Here is a 25,532-nt window from a genome sequence, read left to right as displayed (position 1 = left end):
CTCCGTACATGTGTGTGTACATGTGTGTGTTTTAATGTGTGTATGTGTACATTTGTGTGTGTGTGTGTTTGTTTGTGTCTGGATTATTTTATGTGTGTCTCCGTACATGTGTGTGTACATGTGTGTGTTTTAATGTGTGTATGTGTACATTTGTGTGTGTGTGTGTGTGTTTGTGTCTGGATTCTTTTATGTGTGTCTCCGTACATGTGTGTGTACATGTGTGTGTTTTAATGTGTGTATGTGTACATTTGTGTGTGTGTGTGTGTGTGTTTGTGTCTGGATTATTTTATGTGTGTCTCCGTACATGTGTGTGTACATGTGTGTGTTTTAATGTGTGTATGTGTACATTTGTGTGTGTGTGTGTGTGTGTTTGTGTCTGGATTCTTTTATGTGTGTCTCCGTACATGTGTGTATTTTAATGTGTGTATGTGTACATTTGTGTGTGTGTGTTTGTTTGTGTCTGGATTCTTTTATGTGTGTCTCCGTACATGTGTGTGTACATGTGTGTATTTTAATGTGTGTATGTGTACATTTGTGTTTTTGTGTGTGTGTGTATGCGTGTACATGTGTGTCTGTGTATGGATTATTTTATGTGTGTGTGTGTATGGATTATTTTATGTGTGTCTTCGTACATGTGTGTGTGTACATTTGTGTGTTTTAATGTGTGTATGTGTACATTTGTGTTTGTGTGTGTATGTGTGTATGTGTGTATCCGTGTACATGTGTGTCTGTGTATGGATTCTTTTATGTGTGTCTTTGTACATGTGTGTGTACATGTGTGTGTTTTAGGCCTGTGTGTTTAGGTCTATAGGTGTGTAAGTGTGCGATTGATACGCCTGGATCACCTTTGACCTCTTCACTTGTGTCTGGACATGATTGACAGTTGAACTACTTCGAAATAAACTCAGAAGTAAAATTCAAAAGATTATTCTCTGTGATGATCTATTATGTGTTAAATCATCGTAAACTAAGATACAAATAAAGTTTTAAACATTGTTGAAATATTCAAACGATCGTCGATCAGTCAACAGGACTGATTACGTGTATTAAAGGTGTAGCTTCTTCCCATATCGTAGTGCAACAGTTAACAATAGAGCAACAACAAGAAGCAGCAAAGTGAGTCACATTGACTCATGGGTTAATGACTCGTCGGAGAACATGTTTCATAAATGTCTGCAGCTGAAGTCACTGTGGCATCACCTCTTACTCTAGTGACTGTTGCCATGGTGACAGACGTCTTCAGAGGCCGTCGTCATGACGACTGTTAAGTTTGTGTCAGTTCACCTTTAAGATCATCATGACCAGAGATGACCTGTTAGTTAGTTTCATGACTGATGATGGAGGTCAATGTACTTGTGTGTAGTTCAATAAAGTTGTACATCGCTTAATGAAGTTGTGTATAGTTCAAGGAAGTTGTGTATAGTTTGATTTAAATGTGTGTAGTTCAAAAAAGTTGTATATCACTTAATGAAGTTGTGAATAGTTCAATGAAGTTGTGTGTAGTTCAATGAAGTGGTGTATAGTTCAATATATTTGTGTGTAGTTTTATTTAAATGCTTGTAGTTCAATGACATTTTGTGTGGTTCAATGCAGTTGTGTATACTTCAATCAAGTTGTGGGTAGTTCAGTGGTGTTGTGTGTAGTAAAATGGTGTTGTGTGTAATTCAATGGTGTTGCGTGTAGTAAAATGCAGTTGTGTATAGTTCAATCAAGTTGTGTGTAGTTCAGTGGTGTTGTGTGTAGTGAAATGGTGTTGTGTGTAGTTCAATGGTGTTGTGTGTAGTAAAATGGTGTTGTGTGTAATTCAATGGTGTTGTGTGTAGTAAAATGCAGTTGTGTATAGTTCAATCAAGTTGTGTGTAGTTCAGTGGTGTTGTGTGTAGTAAAATTGTGTTGTGTGTAATTCAATGGTGTTGTGTGTAGTAAAATGGTGTTGTGTGTAGTAAAATTCAGTTGTGTATAGTTCAATCAAGTTGTGTGTAGTTCAGTGGTGTTGTGTGTAGTAAAATGGTGTTGTGTGTAGTAAAATGGTGTTGTGTGTAATAAATGGTGTTGTGTGTAGTAAAATGGTTTTTAAAGTCAAACGATATAATGACTCGATAAACACATGTGTTGTTGACTTGTTGTCATCAATTGTATAGATTTCCATCTGTTCACTGTCATTTAACACACAAACACGTGTCTTGCTCAAGGGTCCACGAGGGATTCGTACCAACAACCCAATTACTCCACAGTCATGCTGTTCCTCAGCGACGCGGCCGTGTTGAGGTGAATGAAAAAAAAAAATCTGAATGGTTGGTGGGAGAGCTCGCCGTTCTCGGTGTGTGTGTGTGTGTGTGTTTGCTGTTATGAGTTGCCGGTGCGACGCCGAGCTCTCTGAAGGCAGGAAGTCGTGCTAATGAGATCGACTCATTAAACGCAGCATTTAAACGGACAGGACGGTCGGGACAGAAGATTTAATGAATTCTCTCTTCGCTTCCTGTCGTTGCCTCGGCAGCTCACACACACACACACACACACACACACACACACATATGCACACACACACACACACACACACACTCGCACACACACACACGCTCCTCATGGGAGGGTGTGTCGCTTGAATCCACCTGCCCATGAGCCAATTAAAAGTGTTTTGTGGAAACACTTCTGACTGCAGCTCCGACATGAAAGGCTGAAGGAACGAGGGATCGCTTCTCTCCGTCGTTACATAATCGCTCCATAAACTCTCAGAAATAGAAGGAGTCGAATCTGTCGAGGAAAACACTGAGGCTCACGCGTGACTGACGGTTAACTTAACTAGTGATTAGTGACTAGTGTCTCCGTGGCTCTACTCCGAGTCTATAGCAGACGTCAGAGTCTAGTGTAGGTCAAAGAAACACAGCTTTACGTTTATTAGAAAGAAACATTGTTGACTGACTGGATGTAAGACTAGTTCAGTTAACTCTGGTTTAGCTAACTTGTGTTAAGCTTAGTCGGGTTGAGTTAATTTTGGTGTAGTTAACACATGTTTAGTTATCTTGGGTTAAGCTATGTCAAGTTACTCTGGTTCAATAAACTCTGGCTAGTTAACTCAGGTTTAGTTAACTCAGGTTTAAATAACTTGGGTTTAAACAACTTGTTAACTCAGGTTGGGTTGTCAGATAATAAACTCTTCCACTGTAGTTATTCATCATTGTTTATCATTCAACACATCATTTCAGTTTCTAATCTACTTCCGATCTACTCCAGATCTATTTACGATCTACTCCTGATCTACTCCTGATCTACTCCAGATCAACTCCCGATCCACTTCTAATCTACTCCTGATCTACTCTTGATCTACTTATAATCTTTTTCTGATCTACTCCAGATCTATTTCCGATCTACTCCTGATCTACTCCAGATCTATTTCCGATCTACTCCTGATCTACCCCTGATCTACTTCTGATCTACTCCTGATCTACTCCACTCCTGATCTACCCCTGATCTACTTCTGATCTACTCCTGATCTACTCCTGATCTACTTCTGATCTACTCCTGATCTACTCCTGATCTACTTCTGATCTACTCCTGATCTACTCCAGATCTACTCCTGATCTACCCCTGATCTACTTCTGATCTACTTCTGATCTACTCCTGATATACTCCAGATCTACTCCTGATCTACTCCTGATCTACTCCTGATCTACCCCTGATCTACTCCTGATCTACTCCTGATCTACTTCTGATCTACTCCTGATCTACTCCAGATCTACTCCTGATCTACTCCTGATCTACTCCTGATCTACTCCAGATCTACTCCTGATCTACTCCTGATCTACTACTGATCTACTCCTGATCTACTCCTGATCTACTCCTGATCTACACCTGATCTACTCCTGATCTACTCCCGTTCTACTCCTGATCTACTCCAGATCTACTCCTGATCTACTTCTGATCTACTCCTGATCTACACCTGATCTACTCCTGATCTACTCCCGTTCTACTCCCATTCTACTCCTGATCTACTCCTGATCTACTCCTGTTCTACTCCTGATCTACTTCTGATCTACTCCTGATCTACTCCTGATCTACACCTGATCTACTCCTGATCTACTCCAATTCTACTCCTGATCTACTACTGATCTACACCTGATCTACTCCCGATCTACTCCTGATCTACTTCTGATCCACTCTCAATCCACTCCTGATCTACTCCTGATCTACTTCTAATCTACTCCTAATCTACTTCTAATCTACTCCTAATCTACTTCTGATCTACTCCTGATATATTTCTGACCTACTTCTAATCTACTCCTAATCTAGTTGTGATCTACTCTTGATCCACTTCTGATCTACTTCTAATCTATTTCTAATCTACTCCTGATCTACTCCTGATCTACTTCTAATCTACTTCTAATCTACTCCTGATCTACTCCTGATCTATTTCTAATCTACTTCTAATCTACTCCTGATCTACTCCTGATCTACTTCTAATCTACTTCTAATCTACTCCTGATCTACTCTGGATTGACATCTATCTTGTGGACAGGCTGAGCTCTTAGTCTAGTCATTACTAGAGTCGTTGACATGAAGGTCTGAGAACCAGGAGTTATGATGACGAAGAGTGTGTGTAGACCACGAGGTTGTCGGTTCACCCGTGTGTTGCTTTCATCACTAATTCACGAGGATTTAATGGTGACGAAGAAGAAGAAGAAGACGACGACGACGATGGTGGAGGACTAGTGCAGCGTTGCACCTTCAGAGCTGATGCTTCAGAAATCAAGGAACGTTCCAGTGACTCGTGAAGACCAACTGTTGCTGGAGGTCGTGAGGTTGATTCTCACGCCTGACATCAGGAGCACGACAGTTGAAGCACAAATTAACTTGTGTCAGCAGGTTCTTCAGCGTGACACCAGGTGTGTGTGTGAGTGTGTGTGTGTGTGTGTGTGTGTGTGTGTGTGTGTGTGTGTGTGTGTGGGGGGGGGGGGGGGGGGGTGTGTGTGTGTGTGTGGGTGTGTGTGTGTGTGTGTGTGTGTGTGTGTGTCTAATCAGAGGGGAGACTAAATATTTCCTCTCATGTCAACTGTAACAACGAGTGCATCCTGCTGCCTCAGGAACTTGGTGACCAGGGTAACCGTTGCTATGGTAACCGAGGAGGTTGGAAGCGGCACACAGTGCAGGTTGGGGGGGGGGGGTGAAGAATCGGGGGCAGTTGTTGGGAATCTAGTATCACCAGTGAAATGTTTTGGGGATGAAAATGTGATGACAGCCTTTCCAGGGTGTCCATGTGCATCAATGAGATGAAGGTGACACTTACTGTGCATGATGGATCATTAAATATCCATCCCAGAATGTTCTGACATCACACGCAAGAGAACAACTGAAGTCTCTACGTCAATAATACGATATATAGTGATAGTGTAGTAACTAGTATATATGTGTAGTATTGTCCAGTACTTGACTCTGGTGTTGTGATAGTGTAGTAACTAGTATATATGTGTAGTATTGTCCAGTACTTGACTCTGGTGTTGTGATACTGTAGTAACAAGTATATATGTGTAGTATTGTCCAGTACTTGACTCTGGTGTTGTGATACTGTAGTAACAAGTGTATATGTGTAGTATTGTCCAGTACTTGACTCTGGTGTTGTGATACTGTAGTAACAAGTATATATGTGTAGTATTGTCAAGTACTTGACTCTGGTGTTGTGATACTGTAGTAACAAGTATATATGTGTAGTATTGTCCAGTACTTGACTCTGGTGTTGTGATAGTGTAGTAACAAGTATATATGTGTAGTAGTGTCCAGTACTTGACTCTGGTGTTGTGATAGTATAGTAACAAGTATATATGTGTAGTATTGTCCAGTACTTGGCTCTGGTGTTGTGATACTGTAGTAACAAGGATATATGTGTAGTAGTGTCCAGTACTTGACTCTGGTGTTGTGATACTGTAGTAACAAGTATATATGTGTAGTAGTGTCCAGTACTTGACTCTGGTGTTGTGATAGTGTAGTAACTAGTATATATGTGTAGTATTGTCCAGTACTTGACTCTGGTGTTGTGATAGTGTAGTAACTAGTATATATGTGTAGTATTGTCCAGTACTTGACTCTGGTGTTGTGATACTGTAGTAACAAGTATATATGTGTAGTATTGTCCAGTACTTGACTCTGGTGTTGTGATACTGTAGTAACAAGTGTATATGTGTAGTATTGTCCAGTACTTGACTCTGGTGTTGTGATACTGTAGTAACAAGTATATATGTGTAGTATTGTCAAGTACTTGACTCTGGTGTTGTGATACTGTAGTAACAAGTATATATGTGTAGTATTGTCCAGTACTTGACTCTGGTGTTGTGATAGTGTAGTAACAAGTATATATGTGTAGTAGTGTCCAGTACTTGACTCTGGTGTTGTGATAGTATAGTAACAAGTATATATGTGTAGTATTGTCCAGTACTTGGCTCTGGTGTTGTGATACTGTAGTAACAAGGATATATGTGTAGTAGTGTCCAGTACTTGACTCTGGTGTTGTGATACTGTAGTAACAAGTATATATGTGTAGTAGTGTCCAGTACTTGACTCTGGTGTTGTGATACTGTAGTAACAAGTATATATGTGTAGTAGTGTCCAGTACTTGACTCTGGTGTTGTGATACTGTAGTAAAAAGTATATATGTGTAGTATTGTCCAGTACTTGACTCTGGTGTTGTGATACTGTAGTAACAAGGATATATGTGTAGTATTGTCCAGTACTTGACTCTGGTGTTGTAGTATTTACAGACCACATGACTCTTGACAAAGTCGTTACTGCTTTCATTTGTTTTCAAACCAAAATATGTTTAAACATCAGCTTTAAAGGCTGCTGGAGTCACTGTATCCTCTCGTCCTCAGTCATCGCCAGGATCTCACATAATGCCCTTGTTTCTTTAGCTGAGGAGGACGTAATAACTGCTGCCATCTAGTGGCCGGAGGTTCAATTACATCTTAACATAAACAAACGGCGCAAATATTTATATGTTAATTGTTAATACAAATTTAATCCGATTATTTTATTTTTATACAAAGTTCATTCAAATGATGATTTAAAAGCCAAAAAAGGAAGTAAATGATACAGACATGTTTAATATCAATACGTTATTTTGGAAGAATAAAAAGTGATGAGTTCACTGAGAGGGAGTGAGTCGTTTCTGGAGTTAGCCAGTGAGTGTGAAACATGTCAAATAGATCAACTTCATCTGTCTTCGATTGCTCATGTCTGCTCAGACTTCATCAATAAAGTGTTTGGACTCTCAGTCATGACTCAGCACAGACGTCAAAACACATCTGGTGAAGATTCTGCTCATGAAAATAATAAAGTGTTTATCAGCAGCTGTTGAGCTTCATCTGAACATGAACACGACTCATGAAAATAATAAAGTGTTTATCAGCAGCTGTTGAGCTTCATCTGAACATGAACACGACTCATGAAAATAATAAAGTGTTTATCAGCAGCTGTTGAGCTTCATCTGAACATGAACACGACTCATGAAAATAATAAAGTGTTTATCAGCAGCTGTTGAGCTTCATCTGAACATGAACACGACTCATGAAAATAATAAAGTGTTTATCAGCAGCTGTTGAGCTTCATCTGAACATGAACACGACTCATGAAAATAATAAAGTGTTTATCAGCAGCTGTTGAGCTTCATCTGAACATGAACACGACTCATGAAAATAATAAAGTGTTTATCAGCAGCTGTTGAGCTTCATCTGAACATGAACACGACTCATGAAAATAATAAAGTGTTTATCAGCAGCTGTTGAGCTTCATCTGAACATGAACACGACTCATGAAAATAATAAAGTGTTTATCAGCAGCTGTTGAGCTTCATCTGAACATGAACACGACTCATGAAAATAATAAAGTGTTTATCAGCAGCTGTTGAGCTTCATCTGAACATGAACACGACTCATGAAAATAATAAAGTGTTTATCAGCAGCTGTTGAGCTTCATCTGAACATGAACACGACTCTAACACCACAGTGTTCGACTGTGAAGACGTCGACTCAACATGTGAATCTAATGTGTGATGAACGAGCTCCTGCTGCAGTCGATGCTAACGATCATGGAGGAGTGAAGATCTCACGACCTCTGACATCTGATCAGTACGTCTGTCACCTAACCCTCCTTCTCTCCTCCTCCTCATCATCTCCTCTTCACACACTCCTCCTTCTCATCATCTCCTCTTAACACACTCCTCCTTCTCTCCTCCTCCTCATCATCTCCTCTTCACACAGTCCTCCTTCTCTCCTCCTCCTCATCATCTCCTCTTCACACAGTCCTCCTTCTCTCCTCCTCCTCCTCCTCATCTCCTCCTTCTCTCCTCCTCCTAATCATCTCCTCTTCACACACTCCTCCTTCTCTCCTCCTCCTCCTCATCTCCTCCTTCTCTCCTCCTCCTAATCATCTCCTCTTCACACACTCCTCCTTCTCTCCTCCTCTTCATCATCTCCACTTTCTCTTCTACAGTTTATTTTTCTAATCATCTCCTCATCATTTCCTCTTCCTCTCCTCCTCCCTCTCAACCTCCTCCTGCTTCTTCTCTTCCTCCCCTCCACCTCATCTCCATCTCTTCCTCCCCTTGTCCTTGCCTTCTCTTTATCTTCTTCTCTGCATCTCCACATCCTTCCCCCTTCTTCCTCTCTTCTTGGTCATTCTCTTTCTCTCCTCCTCTTGGAGTTATTCTCAACCATCCCTTCCTCTCCAACTTATCCTCCTCTTCCTCTACTCACCCTTTCCCCAATCTTCATCTCCTCTTCCTCTCTTTCTCCTCCTCCCCCGACATCTCCTTCTCTTCATCTTTCCTCCTCCTATTCCACCTCCTCTATCTTCCTCCTTATACCCTTCTCTTCCTATCCTCCTCCTCTCTCCTCCTTCTTCACCTCCTTCTCCTTATTCTTATCTCCTCCTTCTCCTCTACCTTCCCTCTTCCTATTCCTCCTACTCTTCCTCCTCCTCCTATCATCTTTCTCCTCCATACCGTTCTCTCCTCCTCTTCGAGTTATTCTCAACCCCCCCTTTCCTCTCCAACTTATCCTCCTCTTCCTCTACTCACCCTTTACCCCTATCTTCATCTCCTCTACCTCTTTCTCCTCCTCCCCCGGCATCTCCTTCACTTCCTCTTTTCCTCCTCCTATTCCACCTTCTCTATGTTCCTCCTTATATCTTCTTCTTCCTATCCTCCTCCTCCTCCTCCTTCTTCACCTCCTCCTCCTTGTCCTCATCTCCTCCTTCTCTTCAACTCCTCTCTTCCTCCACTTCCATCCTCCTCCTCTTCATCTTTTTCTTGTCCTCTACTCTCCCTCTTCCTGTTCCTCCTACTCTTCCTCCATCTATCATCTTTCTCCTCCTTCCCGTTCTCTCCTCCTCTTTCTTTCCTCCTCTTCTTGTCATCCTCAACCCTCCCTTCCTCTCCAACTTATCCTCCTCTTCCTCTACTCAACCTTTCCCCATTTTTCATCTCCTCTTCCTCTCTTTCTCCTTCTCTTCCTCCTTTCCTCCTCCTATTCCACCTTCTCTATGTTCGTCCTTATATCCTCCTCTTCCTATCCGCCTCCTCCTTTTTCACCTCCTCCTCCTTGTCCTTATCTCCTCCTTCTCTTCAACTCCTCTCTTCCTCCACTTCCGTCCTCCTCCTCTTCATCTTATTCTTGTCCGTTACTCTCCCTCTTCCTGTTCCTCCTACTCTTCCTCTTTTCCTCCTCCTATTCCACCAATATCTTCTTCTTCCTATCTTCCTACTTCTCTTTAACTCTCTTCCTCCACTTCCATCCTCCTCCTCTTCATCTTATTCTTATCCTCTACTCTCCCTCTTCCCGTTCCTCCTACTCTTCCTCCTCCGATCATCTTTCTCCTCCTTCCCGTTCTCTCCTCCTCTTCACTCTCTTCTACATCTTTAATTGGTTTTCTATTCACCATGTGTGTGTGTGTGTGTGTGTGTGTGTGTGTGTGTGTGTGTGTGTGTGTGTGTGTGTGTGTGTGTGTGTGTGTGTGTGTGTGTGTGTGTGTGTGTGTGTGTGTGTGTATGCGTGTGTGTATATGTGTGTGTGTGTGTGTGTGTGTGTGTGTGTGTGTGTATGTGTGTGTGTGTTGCAGCAGTGCTACAGCAGAGGAGTGTGTTACTGTAACTGGTGTGTGTTCATGGAGGAGGTTCTGCTCACGTATGTTGTGCTGACGAGCTGCTGTTTTAATCCCACACAAATGTTAATGATGGCCACATGAATAATTTGTGCGAGGGTGAGTCGGAGGGAGGAGTGTGTGTTGTGTGAGCGGAGTGTGTGTTGTGTGAGCGGAGTGTGTGTTTGTTTGATGAGGTAACACACGATGCATGAATAATGCACAGTGCTGTAGGAGTGCAGGGAGTGAGAGAGAGAGTGAGAGGGTACAGTGGGTCGGCTGGGAAGCAAATACCAGAAGTACAGCCGACCCTCCTGGTGTTGACACACACATCTGAAGGAACGACGACAAACTACACACGTGCGGAAACTAACAAATAACTTTAACATAAAGTTGTTTTTGAGGTAAAGTAAAGTAAAGTAAAGTAAAGTAAAGTAAAGTAAAGTAAAGTAATAGGTTATTTGTAAAGTGATGAAGAAGAGTTGATTCTAAAACAGGATGGCAGCCATTTTTACTGGAACCAAAACATCAAAAACGAAGACTGTTTCCTTTCAGTCCGGGTCACATGGGTCGACAGACCAGGAAGTGACGGGACAGACAAATATATACTCCGTTTGTTGATATAAATAGTTTACTAGTTGTATAAATAAATTCGTTCAGTTGAGGATTTGTTTCAACATTTAAAAACATATAATTAATAAATACTAAAAGATATATATTATTATATTAAACACTGTCAAAAAGAAGGTTTTCTGTGTTGGCAGGATGTGATGTGATGACGTAGGAAGTACCTGCACCGAAATGGTACTGATTCAATCAGATACTCAAATAGTTTCCTGGTTTAAGGAAATAGATACGGGAGACAAAAAAACAAACAAAAACAAAAAATATATTTTCATTTCTTAATTGTTTTTTTTTAGCTTTTGACTACAAACATGTTTGGTGTTACACACACCTGTCACATCAACACACCTGTCACATCAACACATCAACACATCAACACATCAACACATCAACAAATCAACACATCAACACATCAACACAAAGCCAGATTTGAGTCGCTCAGTTATAACCGTCGTTATTTGCAAAGGATTGTGGGAAATTTGTGACAGTTTCAACAGGGATGACTCAAACCTATGCTCAGTGAAATGATGTCGACACAAACACAATAAACCACATGTTCCTTCTTGTCTGGACCCAATATCTGTTTGAAAAAGATCTTTTGGGAGCGAGGACAGGCTCGTGTACGTTCGCGGCGTTTATCGGACGATACGACGCAGAACTCTTGGTTTTCTCGCGTGATTTCCAACCGATGTTTGTCGTGTTCGTATATCAGCCGATCACTTCTGTAGGTTTAGATCCTGACTTTAACAGTTGGTGCCGGAACCAACTGTTAAAGTGATAGAAGCTTCCAAATGATTGTTTATGTCCTAATATGAAATAAAACATGTTAACGATAAATCATCCTTGTGTCGACTAAGAGTTGGGATTATTTTCAAAATAATCTGTTCTTTGTAGTTATAGACAAAAATGTTTGTTGTGGCTGTTGTGTTTGTCATCGTGTTTTCTTGACCTCATTTTTTTTAAAATTTGTATGTATTTTTAACTAGGTATTGTTTTGTTGTTTAGTCGTTTTGTGACCCTGGTCTGCAAGTAGGCCCTTTACAAATAAAATATTTACTTACTTACTTTTAGTGTAATGTAATATTTTGTTGTCTTCATCTTTGTCTATAAAGTTTATGAAAAACCTCCAAGTACCTACAAACTGCTTGTGTGTAACGTCCATATTGTATTGAAGCCTCGACGTAAAGAATTGTGCAGAAAAACTTGAATAAGTCTATTTTTTAACGCTCGCTTGTGGTAAATGTTTATAGAATAACAAGCAATCTGAACCGGAAGTACTTCGAAAGTACTACCCTGGAAGCGCTCGTGATATTTACGCAAGAACTTCTGGACCAAGATAAAAACGAAGACAACTGCAGTCAATTACTACTTATTTCTCGTATCCAGGCTTAAAAACAGGTATTACAGTCGAGCAGTTTGGAGGTATTTGTATGTTTTTAAGTGTCTTTTTAGACGAAGACGACTGAGCTTCTGTCGCTACATTAAAATGAACAAACATTTTTGTTTATAACTCTATAAAAAGAACAGATGACTCAGAGAATAATCCCAACCCTGAGTGAGGGCGAGTAGAAAATGAAGTGAAGTTTGAGTAAACAATCGCTTTAATAAAAATTAACGTTTCTCTGTCAGAATCTTTTATCAGTTTCTAAATCCAAAACAGTTTTTTAGTAGCGTCTCCGGTGAAGAAACGGAGATGAAGGCGACGTCTTTTAATTGCCTGGCAGCTGACCTGGTGTGTTTTCATCCTGGAAGAACCTCTTGACTGAAAAACAATCAAAACCCGAGACGAGAGAGAGTCTGGGAGGCTTCAGATGAGCTGCAATATAAACATTTCTTTATTGGCTTCCACGGAGAGAAAGAAACAGGAGGATGAGAACGTTGTGATGAAGTGAGAGGCGGCGGATCAGAGCTCGCTGAGAGGCCCGCAGGATGGTGCGAAGAAATGAAGCTTTAAAAGTGTTTTTTTTTTACGTCCTGGAAACTGTCAGAGTGAAGGTTATCATCTTACCTTGATGATAATGTAGTAGTTTACTGGTGTGTCCGGTGGAGTCCGGCTCTTTAGCTCCTCCTGCTGGCGAGCGGAAGATGTGAAACGAGGATCTCACGTGGAGGAATAATTAATTTATTTGCCACAGATTAATTTCCTGGTTCACCGCGGATTCTCGTCGAAACTGATTGTTGTCGGCGTGACAATGGAGTTAAAGTGATACTTTCTTCTTCTACTCACCCTCGTGTCGACTAACGGTTGCGGTTATTTGTTTCTTGTAAGAGTTATTAACAGAAATGTTTGTTTATTTTAATGTAGCGACTGTTGTCTTCATCCAAAAATACACTTAAAAACACGACGTGAGAAATTGTTCCGGAATAACTTTAAAAAGTCTATAGTTTAAGATTGTTTTTAGCGATTGCTGCCAGGCTAGCAGTCAGGCTAACATCCTGCACAGACAGGAAGTACTCTGGGTTAAATATCACAAGCGCTTACAGTGAAGACGGTAGCCTGGAAGCGGTCACGATACCAGCGTATGTTGGTCTAGCAGCGTCTGCTCTTGTTGTTACTTTAGCGTAAAGCTAGTTAGGTGGTCCCGCGCCATCATGGTACACTTTCCGTGGTATCGCTGTTTCTCAGATTTATTTTTCAGAACACGCTACTGTATATCTATTCATATTATAACGAGCCACGATCTGGAAAATTCCTTGTGTTTGTTCACAACTCATTGAACGGTAGATTAAAGTCAACGCAACCACAGCGCGGGAGTCGCTAGTTACCAACCTTACTCCCAAAACAGTTAACTCCCATGATGCCTTTCAACGTAATTCTCTACCGGTATTTAGTGACGGCTAATTGGTCCTTACAAGTCTGTATTGAAATCATACGTTTCTCTGTCAAAATTGATCTTCAGCTGTGATTGGTTGGCTGGGCGGCAAAGCATTACACAAACTAGTTAGGTGGTCCCGCGCCATCAGGGTACACTCTCTGTGGTATCGCTGTTTTTCTGATTCATGTTTTAAACGCGTTACTGTACATCCATTTATATGACAACAAGCCACGGTCGGGAAAATTCCTTGTCTTTGTTCACAAAACGGCAGATAAAAGTCAACACAACCACAGAACTTTGTGGGAGTCGCTAGTTACCAACCGTCCTACTAAAACAGTGAACTCCCATGATGCCTTTCAACGTCATTCTCTAGCGGTATTTAGTGACGGCTGATTGGTCCTTACAAGTCTGTAGTAAAATCATACGTTTCTCTGTCAAAATTGATCTGCAACTGTGATTGGTTGGCTGGGCGGCAAAGCATTACACAAACTGTTCAGTTGTCGCCTTTACTGAGAAGGTTTGCATAAAGGGATGACACCTCGTATGGAATGTTGAAATAAATAGGGTTCATTAAAATAAGTGCGAAATTGAACGGACACTTCTACTACTACTAGTGTTTTAACAAATATGTAAGACAAACCTGATTTTAAGTCTCTATAAGTACATTTTGACACCTTTTGGTTCTGGTCCAGATCCCATAAAAAAGTCCTCCTGAGGATCCACCTCCTCCGCCACCCCATGTTTCTCCGCGGAGGCCAATCACGGCTCCTTGAGCCGACCGAGGACTCGGGGAAATTATCCGGATCATTACCATCTGTGTCTTTTGTCCGCCGTGATGGATGGATGGCGGCGTCTCGCGCTCTCGTCCTCCGACAGGCCCGGGCGGCCATTGTTCCATTATTTAGACGGAGCGACGCCACAATCACGGCTGTTGTGTCGCCGCGGACCCTTCGGCTTGATTAGTGATTGTACAAGCGAGCGGCGGCGAAAGTCAATATGTCATCATGCAGATGGAGGAGGAACTCTCTTCCCTCCCGGCCCGTCAGACCGAGAGGAAGATTACAGTGTTGTCCACATCAGTGTTTTCCTCGCCTGATTGTTCCTCTTGAGGATCAATCACTAGTTGAGGATTGACACTCCTGTTACCTGCCAGGACAAACGGATCCATCACAGATCCAGCTTCTCCTCTTCCTACATCCCACGCCCTTCCTTTAGTTACCTGGATGTCCAGTCTCTTAGGGGAAAAGAGGAGGTGGACGTCCAAGTGTCTTTATCGACACGAGACAAAAGCTCTCCATTTCCACTCTCGCCTCCTGGGCACCAGAAGTGGCTACAGAAGACAGTAGAGGGTCTCACCTGCCCCGGGTTCTGGTACTAGATGTGGTCCAAAAAAAGAACAGAGACTTCCCACCTGATGACACCACAAACAACTTTTACAATATTCTTTTTATGAGGTAACCAAAACCCGTGTGCATGATAGGAGGAAGCTTTGTACCATTACTCCGCAGCGAGAATTCTGAGCCGCTCTAGTAGAAGAACTCACATTTCTCCGATCCTTTAAACTCTTCACTGGCTGCCAGTTTCTTTCAGGATCAACTTTAAAATTCTGGTTCTTACTTTCAGATCCATTCATGGTCAGACCTTCCATCGGTGATCTGATCCAGACTTACACCCCAGCTCGGGCTCTGAGGTCTGTGGATCAGAATCTACTGATGGTTCCTGAACACGCTTCAGGACCAGAGGAGAGAAATCCTTCCAGGCTGTTGCTCCTAAGCTTTGGAACCATCTCTGTGTTTGATGATCTACTGACTCCTTCAAGAAACATCTGAAGACGTTTCTATTTGTTCAGGCTTTTCCTTGATTTTCTGGAACTCCTTATGTTTATGTGTTATCTTGATCTTTAAAGTATATACTTTATTGAATATTGTTTTGATTTTTTCTAAGCGCTTTGTGACCCTGGTCTGGAAAAGCGCTATATAAATAAAATTGCTTACTAACATTTCTCCGGGTTCCATCACATCCTGGTCTGGCGACGCATCTGACTTTCACCCGAACACCCGTCCAGGGTTAATGTTAACGGGACATGGTTCAGCCAATCAGTGACGTCGTCACATGTAGCCGGGACACTTGCGTCTTTTTGTTCATCTAAATGTTTTTGTTGTGGTAAAAAGTTCCCCATAAAGTATTAAGTTGATTCAGGTATGGATGGGGAGCATATCTGTTCTAGGAGTGTATCGCACCAATATGGCGACTCGATACGTATCACGATACAGGGTCAACAATACGATATATCGCGATACTTTAGTAACAAGGATATATGTGTAGTATTGTCCAGTACTTGACTCTGGTGTTGTGATAGTGTAGTAGCAAGTATATATGTGTAGTATTGTCCAGTACTTGACTCTGGTGTTGTAGTATTTACAGACCACATGACTCTTGATGAAGACGTAACTGCTTTCATTTGTTTTCAAACCAAAATATGTCCAAACATCAGCTTTTAAAGCTGCTGGACTCACTGTATCCTCTCGTCCTCAGTCATCGCCCGGATCCAGCAGGATTTCACTCCTGACTGCTGCCATCTTGAGGCCAGAGGTTTAATTGCCGTGGATAGTGTAGTAACAAGGATATATGTGTAGTATTGTCCAGTACTTGACTCTGGTGTTGTGATAGTGTAGTAACAAGGATATATGTGTAGTATTGTCGAGTACTTGACTCTGGTGTTGTGATAATGTAGTAACAAGGATATATGTGTAGTATTGTCAAGTACTTGACTCTGGTGTTGTGATAATGTAGTAACAAGGATATATGTGTAGTATTGTCCAGTACTTGACTCTGGTGTTGTAGTATTTACAGACCACATGACTCTTGAGGAAGTCGTAACTGCTTTCATTTGTTTTCAAACCGAAATATGTCCAAACATCAGCTTTTAAAGCTGCTGGACTCACTGTATCCTCTTGTCCTCAGTCATCGCCGGGATCCAGCAGGATTTCACTCCTGACTGCTGCCATCTTGAGGCCAGAGGTTTAATTGCGTGCATATTTTCGCGATAATTGTACATAATTAGTTAACACGCGCTTTATTAAAATGATGACAATTAAAGTGCATCGTTGTGTTGTTTTGTCGTCGCCTACACACCTGAGTGTGACTCCCTCCCTGGAGGCTGTAGAAACAAACCAAAGTGTGTGTAATCTCCAGTCAACGCCGAACTGCTGTAATTAAGCGTCCGCTCGCGGAGGCCGTGTGTGTGTGTGTGTGTTTGTGTGTGTGTGTGTGTGTTTGTATCTGTGTGTGTGTGTGCGTAGGTGGATGTTAATGAGAATTATTTTCTCCGCTCGCGGCGCATTACCAGAGATACGTACCAGAGCGGCCCGGTTCGTGGACCAGATTACATGTGTGCGATCGGGTCAGAATCCCGGGCGTCTCCAGGCACCGACGCACAACTCCACGTGTGTTGCCTGCGGAGCGTCGCACAACACTTCAAACAGAGCCCGCGGGCAGATGAAGGTGTGGAGGAGGGAAGCTCTTGAACGCAGGAACACACAGATAATCACCTGCCGGTGTTTGGGGAGGCGTCTCGGGCAGACGCGGCATCTCCTTCTAGGTCAGTGAACTGCGTGAATTATAGATCACAGCTTTTCTTTCCTCCCCGGGTTTTTGTAGTAGGACCCCCGGGACCCGCCGGAGGAGGGGACGACGAGGCAGGGAGCGTATTGGGGCGAAGCAGTTGAAGAAGTTTAAACTGTGCCCTCCATCATTCTGGTGACACCTTTATTAAAGACGTTTACAATGAGCAGGAAATAAACAAGCGGTGAACTTTAAATCTTCTTTTTCTACTTCCTGTTCGAAACCAACGCCGTCCATCTTCTCTCGGTGATTCATAGACTAGGATTGAATCTACGGGGTTTGTATTGGCAAGAATCTGGCGATATGTATATTGTACTGTATGGTGATACTGTAGTAACAATTATATATTTGTAGTATTGTCGAGTACTTGACTCTGGTGTTGTGATACTGTAGTAATAATTATATATTCGTAGTATTGTCGAGTAGCCGGGACACTTGCGTCTTTTTGTTCATCTAAATGTTTTTGTTGTGGTACAAAGTTCCCCTTAAAGTATTCAGTTGATTCAGGTATGGATGGGGAGCATCTCTGTTCTAGGAGTGTATCGCACCGATATGGCGATTCGATACGTATCACGATACAGGGTCAACAATACGATATATCGCGATACTTTAGTAACAAGGATATATGTGTAGTATTGTCCAGTACTTGACTCTGGTGTTGTAGTATTTACAGACCACATGACTCTTGATGAAGTCGAAACTGCTTTCATTTGTTTTCAAACCAAAATATGTCCAAACATCAGCTTTTAAAGCTGCTGGAGTCACTGTATCCTCTCGTCCTCAGTCATCGCCCGGATCCAGCAGGATTTCACTCCTGACTGCTGCCATCTTGAGGCCAGAGGTTTAATTGCCGTGGATAGTGTAGTAACAAGGATATATATGTGTATTATTGTCGATTACTTGACTCTGTTGTTGTGATAATGTAGTAACAAGGATATATGTGTAGTATTGTCGAGTACTTGACTCTGGTGTTGTGATACTATAGTAACAAGGATATATGTGTAGTATTGTCAAGTACTTGACTCTGGTGTTGTGATAATGTAGTAACAAGGATATATGTGTAGTATTGTCAAGTACTTGACTCTGGTGTTGTGATAATATAGTAACAAGTATATATGTGTGGTATTGTCGAATACTTGACTCTGGTGTTGTGATAATGTAGTAACAAAGATATATGCGTAGTATTGTCGAGTACTTGACTCTGGTGTTGTGATAATGTAGTAACAAAGATATATGCGTAGTATTGTCGAGTACTTGACTCTGGTGTTGTGATACTGTAGTAACAAGTATCTATGTGTAGTATTGTCGAGTACTTGACTCTGGTGTTGTGATAGTGTAGTAACAAGTATATATGTGTAGTATTGTCGAGTACTTGACTCTGGTGTTGTGATACTGTAGTAACACGTATCTATGTGTAGTATTGTCGAGTATTGATCTCGCAGGATTTACATTTCTTCTATTACTGTTAAGGACGTAATACCTGCTGCCATCTAGTGGTCGGATGTTTAATTACAACAAATAAATGAACAAAGATCGTGAATATAAGGTTCATCAGTATGAAGAGTTTCCACATGTTCAATTAAAACCACCAAAAGAAAAAAGAACAACAGTGTTTGTCCAACTTAAGCTCTTAAAATGTCCCATTTTCATGTTTTAAATCAGACATTGTTTTGCCATAGAAACCCCAAAAACGCTAGTGAGTCACATCCACTGACTCATGGTTCACTTTGACTCTCCACCACAATCCTCACAAACTCGCATCCTGAGGATCGACTCTAACAAGATCCCACCGTTCGCTCCGAGTAAAATCTTTCTTAATGGTCCTGGTCCCGATGAAAAACCTCCAGGATCCAAAGGAACCGGAGCCGACACATGTGCGTGGTGCACTCAGGCGTGTGCGTGTGCAGAGCAGTGTGATAATGGAAGTCAATAGAGTGCGTGTGATTGTGCGTCTCGCGGGAGCGTTTGTGTTTGATTAGAGAGCGCCGAGGAACGCCCGACTGCTCAGGAACCGTAATTGTCTTCCTGAGTCGCTGCACTGCGACTCCTGGCGCCGCCGCCGACATGACCCGCTGACTCGCTCCTCGGGAGGGACTCCAAGTCCATTATGCCCGGGACCGGCTCGAGTGTCGCCGTCAAACCTCCTCGCCGCTCGCTGGAAAATATTATCCCTCCACGGTCTCTGTGTCGTCGGGTTCTGGAGGCTCAAATCCTCTCGGATTGAAATCAATCCTGGAGACTTGAAAGTGTAACGAGAGCTTTAGAATCACAATATTCAACGTTGAATTGAACATTTTAGATGTTAAACTTTGACTTATTGTAATGTATATGTGTAGTATTGTCCAGTACTTGACTCTGGTGTTGTGATACTGTAGTAACAAGGATATATGTGTAGTATTGTCCAGTACTTGACTCTGGTGTTGTGATACTGTAGTAACAAGTATATATGTGTAGTATTGTCCAGTACTTGACTCTGGTGTTGTGATACTGTAGTAACAAGGATATATGTGTAGTATTGTCCAGTACTTGACTCTGGTGTTGTGATAGTGTAGTAACAAGTATATATGTCTTGTATTGTCCAGTACTTGACTCTGGTGTTATGATAGTGTAGTAACAAGTATATATGTGTAGTATTGTCCAGTACTTGACTCTGGTGTTGTGATAGTGTAGAAACAAGTATATATGTGTAGTATTGTCCAGTACTTGACTCTGGTGTTGTGATAGTGTAGTAACAAGTATATATGTGTAGTATTGTCCAGTACTTGACTCTGGTGTTGTGATAGTGTAGAAACAAGTATATATGTGTAGTATTGTCCAGTACTTGACTCTGGTGTTGTGATAGAGTAGTAACAAGTATATATGTGTAGTATTGTCCAGTACTTGACTCTGGTGTTGTGATAATGTAGTAACAAGTATATATGTGTAGTATTGTCCAGTACTTGACTCTGGTGTTGTGATACTGTAGTAACAAGGATATATGTGTAGTATTGTCCAGTACTTGACTCTGGTGTTGTGATAGTGTAGTAACAAGTATATATGTCTTGTATTGTCCAGTACTTGACTCTGGTGTTATGATAGTGTAGTAACAAGTATATATGTGTAGTATTGTCCAGTACTTGACTCTGGTGTTGTGATAGTGTAGAAACAAGTATATATGTGTAGTATTGTCCAGTACTTGACTCTGGTGTTGTGATAGTGTAGTAACAAGTATATATGTGTAGTATTGTCCAGTACTTGACTCTGGTGTTGTGATAGTGTAGAAACAAGTATATATGTGTAGTATTGTCCAGTACTTGACTCTGGTGTTGTGATAGAGTAGTAACAAGTATATATGTGTAGTATTGTCCAGTACTTGACTCTGGTGTTGTGATAATGTAGTAACAAGTATATATGTGTAGTATTGTCCAGTACTTGACTCTGGTGTTGTGATACTGTAGTAACAAGTATATATGTGTAGTATTGTCCAGTACTTGACTCTGGTGTTGTGATAGTGTAGTAACAAGTATATATGTGTAGTATTGTCCAGTACTTGACTCTGGTGTTGTGATAATGTAGTAACAAGTATATATGTGTAGTATTGTCCAGTACTTGACTCTGGTGTTGTGATACTGTAGTAACAAGTATATATGTGTAGTATTGTCCAGTACTTGACTCTGGTGTTGTGATACTGTAGTAACAAGTATATATGTGTAGTATTGTCCAGTACTTGACTCTGGTGTTGTGATAGTGTAGTAACAAGTATATATGTTTAGTATTGTCCTTTACTTGACTCTGGTGTTGTGATAGTGTAGTAACAAGTATATATGTGTAGTATTGTCCAGTACTTGACTCTGGTGTTGTAGTATTTACAGACCACATGACTCTTGACAAAGTCGTAACTGCTTTCATTTGTTCAAAATATGTCAAAACATCAGCTTTTATCATCAGGATTTAAATTCATGTTATTGTTGTTTTTTTTTAAGCCTTTTTCATATTTTTTTTAATTTAAATGTAAGTATTTCGTCATTTAATAATTTGAATTCAATATAAATACTTATTTGTTGAGTTAAAGAATTTAAATGATTATTTTTACACTTAATGTTTGTTATTATATTAAAAAATAATTCATTTTAAAAAGATTTTTTAATTGGTCGTCTTTCAATGTCAATATAACAATGGTAGTACTAAGATAGTACTAAGATAGTATCAGACGATCATGTGACGACAAAGAAGCTCTGGCGCGTCAATCAATAGGAGGGTTTCCATAGCAACGCTATTGTCTGTTGACACCATTGTTTTTATATTGAATTGAAATGGTTATGAATTAAAACAAGCTTCAGAAAGAACTCGACGCCGGTTTATTCTCGTTTTCACTGCAGGTTTACGAGCGAGGAACCAACGTGGAGCAGTTCGTGACCCGCTTCCTGCTGAAGGAGTCGGCCAATCAGATCCAGTCGCTGCTGAGCTCCGTGGAGAGCGCCGTGGACGCCATCGACGAGCAGCACAGCCAGTCGCGGTGAGTCAGTGAGGGTTCGATGTGAGGATGTCGGGGTCTGAGGTCTTCTTTACAGAGGTCCGTGTTAGTATTTAAAAAAATACACAAGTACTCTTCAAATGTACGCAATAGATTGAAGTCATTGACAAATCAAGCCTGAATCGTTTTAATGTTTTTGTTGACGATTCAGATGAAGATAGTTTCACTAGTTTTTATATATCTATCTACAAACACAAGTGACTCAAGGGAGGAAATCATAGTTCAAAGTAGAAATATACTTTATTTTATCAGCTCCTCACTGACTGGTAGTTGTCGCTTCACATATTGCTTCACGGCAGTAGGTCAGGGGCGGAAGTTTCATTCATTTCCGTCATGGCTGAGTGGAAAATAAAACCGAGCGAAGGAAGCTGGAAACAAATGTGTTCATCTTTAGTAGTACTTTATAGACGTATATCAGTGTCATCACATTATTTAATGTTTGTATTTAACATTTAATATATTTAATATATATATTTTTGTATTGTTTAAGGGGTTGGGTAAGGGTATGGTTTTATCTTATAATTAAATTCAAACACAAAAGATAACGTAAATAACATTACTTCCAGTACACGGAATATACTCATACCATACCAGTGCAGTAGTATTTCCTGACCAACACTTGCGTTGCAAAGATTTGTATTTCATAGCCACGACTTAGTATTTCGAGGCCTATTTACTTTGAGTCCAAGACTTGGTATTTCATGGCCAAGGTGTATAATTTCGTGGCCACGACTTAGTATTTTGAGTCCATGACTTCATGGCCAATGTGTTTCATGCTCGGTGCTCTATTGCTAATGTCTGGTGTCGCTATTAAACCTACTATTAAAAATAATAATAATTATTATAAATAATTAAAAAAAATATTGAATTAACAATGTATTTATTTATAATTATTTGAAGTATAATATCGAAGTGTATCTGCAAAAAAAAGTTAACAATTTTTCTATTACTTTATTATAAAAAAATGTAACCTTTTAAATATCAAAAAAAATATTAAATTCAAACTTAAAAACAACAAGAAGTTGTCAATAAGACGATTGTTTTCAATACTATGATGGCAGTGATATACTTCTGTAGTACTTCTTTCAATCAGACGAATCGGTGGGAAAAATAAAAATAAAAATAAATCTGAATTAATAGTTTTTTTTTGGTCAAATACGAACAATCTGTTCTGACTCCAAATATTTTACCTGCAAACACACACGAGTCTCTACACACACAAATATATATATATATATATATATATATATATATATATATATATGAAAGTCAGGAGATGTTTCCACTCACAAGGTTTGATCTCTAGACCATGATCCTCTCTGCCCTCCAGTCACTTACCTGCCAAGGTGAGTCCACGAGCGCCGGAGAAGCGCTTCGACACCGCGGTCCCGGACTATCCTCCCAACAACAGAGTCAGCACCAGAGACGCTGTCAGGACCATCAACACCGCCTCAGGTGAGTCACATTTCATGGTCGGCGAGCGTCCGACAGGTAACCTCTGGGAGAAGATGTCGTCAGGCTCCTGTGCAGCGGAACCTAGGATGTCAGCTTGTAGCTCGTGATGTGAAATGAATCTGACGAGCAGAACAAACTGTTGATGCTGATACAAGCCGTCAGGTTCGCTTCCACATGTGTGTACTTTATGTTTTCTTTTGGCATCAGAGATCTATGGAAGTATATCAACGTCATCAGAGATCTATGGAAGTATATTAACGTCATCAGAGATCTATGGAAGTATATTAACGGCATCAGAGATCTATGGAAGTATATCAACGTCATCAGAGATCTATGGAAGTATATCAACGTCATCAGAGATCTATGGAAGTATATTAACGGCATCAGAGATCTATGGAAGTATATTAACGTCATCAGAGATCTATGGAAGTATATTAACGTCATCAGAGATCTATGGAAGTATATCAACGTCATCAGAGATCTATGGAAGTATATTAACGGCATCAGAGATCTATGGAAGTATATTAACGGCATCAGAGATCTATGGAAGTATATTAACGTCATCAGAGATCTATGGAAGTATATTAACGGCATCAGAGATCTATGAAAGTATATTAACGTCATCAGAGATCTATGGAAGTATATTAACGGCATCAGAGATCTATGGAAGTATATTAACGTCATCAGAGATCTATGGAAGTATATTAACGTCATCAGAGATCTATGGAAGTATATTAACGTCATCAGAGATCTATGGAAGTATATTAACGGCATCAGAGATCTATGGAAGTATATTAACGTCATCAGAGATCTATGGAAGTATATTAACGTCATCAGAGATCTATGGAAGTATATTAACGTCATCAGAGATCTATGGAAGTATATTAACGTCATCAGAGATCTATGGAAGTATATTAACGGCATCAGAGATCTATGGAAGTATATTAACGTCATCAGAGATCTATGGAAGTATATTAACGTCATCAGAGATCTATGGAAGTATATTAACGGCATCAGAGATCTATGAAAGTATATTAACGTCATCAGAGATCTATGGAAGTATATTAACGGCATCAGAGATCTATGGAAGTATATTAACGTCATCAGAGATCTATGGAAGTATATTAACGTCATCAGAGATCTATGGAAGTATATTAACGGCATCAGAGATCTATGAAAGTATATTAACGTCATCAGAGATCTATGGAAGTATATTAACGGCATCAGAGATCTATGGAAGTATATTAACGTCATCAGAGATCTATGGAAGTATATTAACGTCATCAGAGATCTATGGAAGTATATTAACGTCATCAGAGATCTATGGAAGTATATTAACGGCATCAGAGATCTATGGAAGTATATTAACGTCATCAGAGATCTATGGAAGTATATTAACGTCATCAGAGATCTATGGAAGTATATTAACGTCATCAGAGATCTATGGAAGTATATTAACGTCATCAGAGATCTATGGAAGTATATTAACGGCATCAGAGATCTATGGAAGTATATTAACGTCATCAGAGATCTATGGAAGTATATTAACGTCATCAGAGATCTATGGAAGTATATTAACGGCATCAGAGATCTATGGAAGTATATTAACGGCATCAGAGATCTATGGAAGTATATTAACGGCATCAGAGATCTATGGAAGTATATTAACGTCATCAGAGATCTATGGAAGTATATTAACGTCATCAGAGATCTATGGAAGTATATTAACGGCATCAGAGATCTATGGAAGTATATTAACGTCATCAGAGATCTATGGAAGTATATTAACGTCATCAGAGATCTATGGAAGTATATCAACGGCATCAGAGATCTATGGAAGTATATTAACGTCATCAGAGATCTATGGAAGTATATTAACGTCATCAGAGATCTATGGAAGTATATTAACGTCATCAGAGATCTATGGAAGTATATTAACGTCATCAGAGATCTATGGAAGTATATTAACGGCATCAGAGATCTATGGAAGTATATTAACGGCATCAGAGATCTATGGAAGTATATTATCGTCATCAGAGATCTATGGAAGTATATTACCGTCATCAGAGATCTATGGAAGTATATTAACGGCATCAGAGATCTATGGAAGTATATTAACGGCATCAGAGATCTATGGAAGTATATTAACGTCATCAGAGATCTATGGAAGTATATTAACGGCATCAGAGATCTATGGAAGTATATTAACGTCATCAGAGATCTATGGAAGTATATTAACGGCATCAGAGATCTATGGAAGTATATTAAAGTCATCAGAGATCTATGGAAGTATATTAACGTCATCAGAGATCTATGGAAGTATATTAACGGCATCAGAGATCTATGGAAGTATATTAACGGCATCAGAGATCTAT

At 40.4% G+C, this 25,532-nt stretch overlaps 1 protein-coding gene across 1 annotated transcript in view; it reads left to right on the top strand.

The window, feature by feature from the left end:
- necab2 (N-terminal EF-hand calcium binding protein 2) overlaps nt 1-25,532 on the top strand; it is a 103,780-nt gene that overhangs the window by 33,199 nt on the left and 45,049 nt on the right. Inside the window, exons 6-7 of the mRNA XM_087797485.1 lie at nt 21,548-21,684; nt 23,033-23,157. Coding sequence (XP_087653611.1) covers nt 21,548-21,684; nt 23,033-23,157 — 262 coding nt within the window. The remainder of the gene's footprint in view (nt 1-21,547; nt 21,685-23,032; nt 23,158-25,532) is intronic.

Source organism: Callionymus lyra, chromosome 8 (genome assembly GCF_982586985.1).
Source record: "Callionymus lyra chromosome 8, fCalLyr1.hap1.1, whole genome shotgun sequence".
NCBI classification, from domain to species: Eukaryota; Metazoa; Chordata; class Actinopteri; order Syngnathiformes; family Callionymidae; genus Callionymus; species Callionymus lyra.
This window is presented reverse-complemented; position numbering and strand designations above follow the sequence as displayed.